Source organism: Chelon labrosus, assembly GCF_963514085.1.
Source record: "Chelon labrosus genome assembly, chromosome: 14".
Classification (NCBI taxonomy): domain Eukaryota; kingdom Metazoa; phylum Chordata; class Actinopteri; order Mugiliformes; family Mugilidae; genus Chelon; species Chelon labrosus.
Genome location: NC_140347.1, coordinates 24,827,238 through 24,833,486, shown reverse-complemented (window position 1 = coordinate 24,833,486; position 6,249 = coordinate 24,827,238). Strand labels below are relative to the sequence as shown.

The following is a 6,249-nucleotide window of genomic DNA, read 5'->3' as shown; positions in this document are numbered from 1 at the left end:
TGTTCTAAATATAATCACTACTCATGTCACTCGTGCTCTGGTACACTGCGTAACGCTCATGCAGGCCTGTGATCTCCAAAGTCTTAGTTTTATGGCGCGCTATATCCCTGACAATGTCTCAGGATTCATCAAATGGATCTCTTCTTATCCCTCATCTCAGTTGTGTCATAAGTAAGAGTAGCAGCAGAGAGAGAAGAGAGAAAATCAATAGCAAGGCATAGCACATCCTCGCCGAGGCACTGGGCCCAATCATCCCTTCCTATTGGCGATATGATCCAGAGAGATATCAGTCTAATTCTGACGAGGCCCTGGACTGTCAGTCTAGACTTTCATCCTTCTGTATACAAACATAAAAGGACTGGCATTATCATATCAAAAAAAAAGTATAAGCAGGGGAGTAGGGGCTTAAAATGAGAGCTGTCGTTAAAATGATACAAGATTACTGGAGATGATCGCTCTCAAGTCTGCAGGTGACTAATTAGTTTCATGTCTAATTGCACAGTATTTATTGTTTGTTCAGGCATTGACTCGCTAAGCTTCCTGCTCAGAATTTGGACTCCCCATAACTCTAAGCTGTGAGCTGGCAATGATAGTGTTTCAAATCTAGCAGAAAAGCTTTAACTTAGCCGAACAGAATCCCCAAGTTCCTCTTTTCAAAGCAAGATTTCTCAGTGTGATTACACAGCTACAAATATTGCAGTTTGTTAAAGATCATGCAAATTATGATGACAGATTTCATGTTTTGCATTTGTAAACTGTTTCGTAAATAGCTCCCGCTTCTCTTTCTTTTTATTTCCTCTCGCCCTTTTAGGTGTATTAACCTGACTTAAAAGCCAAATGGAGTCTCTCCTGGTGTATCTGATAGTCCTTGGTGTGGCTGTGAAGGCACATAAAGTTCAAATCTGCCCAAAACGCTGTGTCTGCCAGGTGCTCAACCCCAATTTGGCGACTTTGTGCGACAAAAAGGGGCTGCTGTTCGTGCCACCCAACATCGACAGGCACACGGTGGAGATGCGTCTTGGGGATAACTTCGTGACCAACATCAAACGCAAAGACTTTGCGAACATGACCAAGCTGGTAGATCTGACCCTCTCTCGGAACACTATTGGCTCCATCGCCCCTCATGCCTTCAAAGACTTGGAGAACCTACGAGCCCTTCACCTGGATAGCAACCGACTGAGCCGCATCACTAATGACACCTTCAGTGGCATGTCCAAGCTGCACCACCTCATCCTCAACAACAACCAGCTCACCCACATCCAAATCGGGGCCTTTAATGACCTGACGGCGCTGGAGGAGCTGGACCTATCTTACAACAACTTGGAAAGTGCTCCATGGGTGGCCATTCAGAGGATGCCCAATCTCCATACACTGAATTTGGACCATAACATGCTCAGCTACATCCCAGAGGGAACCTTCTCTGGGCTGCAGAAGCTTAAGAGACTGGATGTGACCTCCAACAAGCTCCAAAAGCTTCCCCCTGATCCTATTTTCCAAAGAGCCGGTGTCCTGGCTACCTCTGGGATAATGGGGCCCACATCATTTGCTCTGAGCTTCGGAGGGAATCCACTGAGGTGTAACTGTGAGCTTCTCTGGCTACGGAGGTTGCGGAGGGAGGATGATCTGGAGACCTGTGCTTCACCACAACACCTCGCTGGACGTTATTTCTGGACTGTTTCAGAGGAAGAGTTCCTGTGTGAGCCTCCACTCATCACCAGGCACTCTCAGGTATTTGAGCTGTCCACTGTTCAGACATAACACTCACCGCTGCTAAACCCTCTGAGCCACGCTTTGGATTGTGCCTCAGTTAATCCAAGGTGGCACTCTGCGCTTTATTCGACTGTCACACCAAATATTAGCTTTGTGAGCCAGAGGAATCTCACAGGACTCGTAAGACTCTTCTGGCCTACTCAGCTAACAGATTATTGTAAAATATATTGGACTTACTTAAAAAATGTAATCAAACCGTGGCCCGTGGTGCAGCTTTTAGAGAAGTTCTTCGGAAAGGGTTTTCAGTTACCATGCTAATAAGCTATTTGCAGGTTTATGATGGATCTGCAGTGAAGCTCTTAATACACACTGGAAGCTTACAGTAATTTAGCCCTTGATTCATGCATCCAAACAACGTTATCTGATCAAATCCTTGCCAAATAACCACAGCTATATCATCTCATTTACATTCAGCGGACGTACTTTGCATAATTGCGGAGAAAATTAACTTTAACTTGGACTCCAGCATATACATCACAGTGTACTGTCATATTGATTATCGTGCCCTCATAATAATGCTGATGACATTGATTAATTGCTGATTACATTTACAGGTGACACTATTTTAAAATAATAAGGACAACCCTGACCCTTAGGTATATTATCTAAGCCAAATGTACAGCACAAAGGTTTACTGTTAGTGGGTTTCTGTTTTGGAATTCAGTGCATTATGTAATCAGTGTGTGTCTTCCCTCTCTCGGCCTCAGGAGCTGCGAGCTTTGGAGGGTCAGAGTGTGACTCTGCGCTGTAAGGCCAGGGGCGACCCAGACCCCATTATCCACTGGATCGCACCTGATGGGCGCCTTATGTCCAACTCCTCCAGGGCTGTGGTTCACACAGATGGAACGCTGGACATCCTCATCAGCACTGTCAAGGACTCTGGTCTGTTTACATTCCCGGTGGCTGTGCTTGTGTTGTTGACTGAACGTAATTAGTTGTTTGCATGTGTACACATAAGCCTAAAAGGCTGGAGTATTTGTCCACACCAGGTGATAAAGTTTGGGGTGCGGAGACGTGTCAGCTGGTGTGCTGATTAGAGTCACGATGGAATGAAAAGTGACTTCTATTTTGAAGTTTCTGTCATATTCATTTATAGAAAAAACATGTTTGTCCTCACATCTTTACATCTTAGTGGCTACATATTTAGAAAGTTTTCATTGTTTGAAACCTTCTTATTCACCTCCTAGTTAGATGGGAATGTTGATATCATTTTCATCCCTGAAGCTTAAATATGGAGTAGAGCCAACAGCTGATGCTTAACTCATGGTGAGTTAATCTGATGCTTAAATTGAGCTAATGCTTTACTTACCACAGACTGGAACAGGCTTAAAAATGTTTTATCGTGGCTGTGTTCAAAGAGCATGGATGACAAAATAGAGCAAATTACTCCCAGTTCATGGAGCAGTGACTTCCAGGAGCTGCCACTGGTTCACTCCAGAAAGTGACCTGGAGCTAAATATATAGGCCAGCACTTTTGACGCCACAGCACTAAACAGGCTAGATATTGCTTACTGAGGCTAAGTTTATTAGCTTTGGACAGATCTTCATGTGAAACTATGTTAATATGCTGCTGGCCTCGGCTTATAATCAGACAGAGCCCCAAACATGTGGAAATAGTGCAGATAAAGACTTTGCTCTTGATGGTAAGAATTGATACAAAGACAGGTGAAAAATGTCGACTGCATATAAAGATGGACAAACACTTTGTCACTTCAACCACAGGTTTATGAAGAGTGGTTTTGAGCTTAATGTGGTAGCTGTGGTCGCTGGCATCTTGGCATAATCTTACTCCGCCTACTGCTACACTCACACTACGAGCAACAAAAGTGTAAACTGCTACACTGTCGGCAAGTTGCTCGTTGACAATGTTGGATGTCGTCATTAGCTTAAATGCTAACTGGTGAAACAAACACACATGACTGGTGGTCTCGTCACAGAGTCACTATGCATATCACATAGCGTGTGTGGAAGGCGTGAGTGTTTTGCTTCCTGTCACTGGCCTCCATTTAAAATGAGTCATAGCCCATTGCTCTTTCACCGCAAGTGTTAACATAGCTTGACACTAGGCTAATTCATAAATGACCAAAGAAATGCTGTGTGAATGGAGCTAAGGTGGGTGGACAATGCCTAGGCAGGCAGCTATCTATATGTTAATTATGCATAAGTATAAGCATTAATTTAACTGAGTGAGTTTTATTAAAAATTTAACACCTGTTCAGTTGTCGTGAATGGGGAAAGAGGTCAAATCTGTTTTTTTGTAGCAGGCTGTAACTTGGGCATCTTAACATGGAGGTCTATGGAGATTGACTCATTTTAGGAGCCAGCCTCAAGTGGTCATTTGAGGAACTGCATGCTTCCATGTGGATTATTTTCAAAGGGACGGTGGTCACATTCATTCATTCATTTTTCTCTACCCGGTTATTCCTGTTAAGGGTCGCGGGGGTCTGCTGGAGCCTATCCCAGCTGTCATCGGGCGAGAGGCAGGGGTACACCCTGGACAGGTCGCCAGTCCATCGCAGGGCTAACACAGAGAGACAGACAACCATTCACACTCACACGCACACCTACGGCCAATTTAGAATCACCAATTAACCTAATGAGCATGTCTTTGGATGGTGGGAGTCAAGTCAAGTCAAGTCACGTTTATTTATATAGCACACTTAAACGCAATGTAATTGACCCAAGGTGCTCACAGAAATAAAATATATACAGTAATATATACGGTGGTCACACCTCAGTGGAAATTCACCAAAGTGGTGTCAATATTCTCCTCTAAAATATGTCAAAATGGTGAACTAATCCTAAAATTGTTAACCACTATTACACATTGGGCAGCACAGTGGCGAGGTGGTTAGCACTGATGCCTCACAGCAAGAAGGTCACCGGTTCGAATCCATTTCTGTGTGGAGTTTGCATGTTCTCCTTGTGTCTGCGTGGGTTCTCTCCGGGTACTCTGGCTTCCTCCCACCGTCCAAAGACATGCTCATTAGGTTAATTGGTGATTCTAAATTGTCCGTAGGTGTGAGTGTGAATGGTTGTCTGTCTCTCTGTGTTAGCCCTGCGATGGACTGGCGACCTGTCCAGGGTGTACCCCTGCCTCTCGCCCGATGACAGCTGGGATAGGCTCCAGCAGACCCCCGCGACCCTTAACGGGAATAACTGGGTATAGAAAATGAATGAATGAATGAATGAACTATTACACATGATTTGCCATTTAGACTTAGACTTAGATAGACTTTAATCATCCACAAGGGAAAGTACTTGGTCACAGTAGCTCAGTTGCACATAAAAAACACTCTTAATTTTAATTTATACATCAAATATTTGTGTGTTTCAGGTTCCTTCACATGCGTGGCATCCAACCCAGCCGGAGAGGCTCAGCAGACCGTGGATCTGGTCATAGCAAAGCTCCCTCATATCACCAACAACACAGTCGCAGAGCAGGAGCCCGACCCTGGGTCATCAGATATCGCCACGGTGACCAAGACGGGAGCAGAGGCGGGAGGGGTGCCTCTGGGGAGCGCGAAGACGGGCCAAGAGAAGAAAGTAGTAATCGCAGAGGCCACCTCTTCCTCGGCTCTGGTCAAGTTTAACTTCCACAGGAGTATTCCTGGAATCCGCATGTTTCAAATCCAGTATAACGGGACCTATGATGATTCTCTGGTTTACAGGTGAGCAGAGTATAACCTGAGCATAAAATCTTGCAAAATACCTTTTTTTTTCTCTTTTCTGATCAATATAATTTAGTATGCAAACATCAAATCTGAATCTGAATTAATCTGAAACAAACATGACCCTTGTGTTACCTTTATAGACTACTTTAAATTCTTAAATCCCTTTAGATATTTAGGCATTAAGAACTGGACCTGGCTGTCGACATCATTATTCGCGCCGTCTATTAGTCCTATAAGGAAGACAAGACTACTGCACTGTATCTGACTCCTTATTCTTTAACTCATAATCCCCCCTTGACGGAGTGTATAATTTACTATGTGCAAAATCTTGATAATGCTTAATCAACAAAATCAAAACAGAATGTCAGCACTAAGCTTTGGACTCATAGGAAGATGAAAGAGCAGTCTTCTGGTCTTTTTCAAAAAGCATCCGAGGCTTCACACATGCCCATCCAAGGAGCCGGCGTACACAGATGTCTTTCATCTCTACCCTCTTTCACTCCATATTTAGTGCTAATCACTGTGATATGATAGGATGATTGCACGGACCCATTTTTCTTTCCTAAATGGAATTCAAAGTCAGTAGCACATTTCAGCAGAGGAGACATTAAAGGAGTGTGACGGTAATCCTGGTGCTGTGAACAAACGGAGGCATCTCGCGTCCCCAGCATCTGAAAGCAACCTTTTATCAGTGAAAATGTTGGAGACAATAAATCAAATGTCAGAAAAGATTATGCCTAGACAGATTTTAAATAGCCCCCTGAGAGAGAAATGATTGTCATGTCATTTTATCCCCTACAAAACA

General features: G+C 43.9%; 1 protein-coding gene across 1 annotated transcript; it reads left to right on the top strand.

Moving 5' to 3' along the window:
- Positions 1–408: 408 nt before the first annotated feature.
- On the top strand, positions 409–5,445 carry lrfn5b (leucine rich repeat and fibronectin type III domain containing 5b; the record flags this gene model as incomplete). Its single annotated transcript, XM_084561041.1, has 3 exons — positions 409–1,728; positions 2,478–2,652; positions 5,108–5,445. Exons 1-3 carry the CDS (start codon positions 838–840, stop codon positions 5,443–5,445), a joined length of 1,404 nt encoding a protein of 467 aa, XP_084417167.1. The 5' UTR covers positions 409–837.
- Between the last annotated feature and the right edge of the window lie 804 nt (positions 5,446–6,249).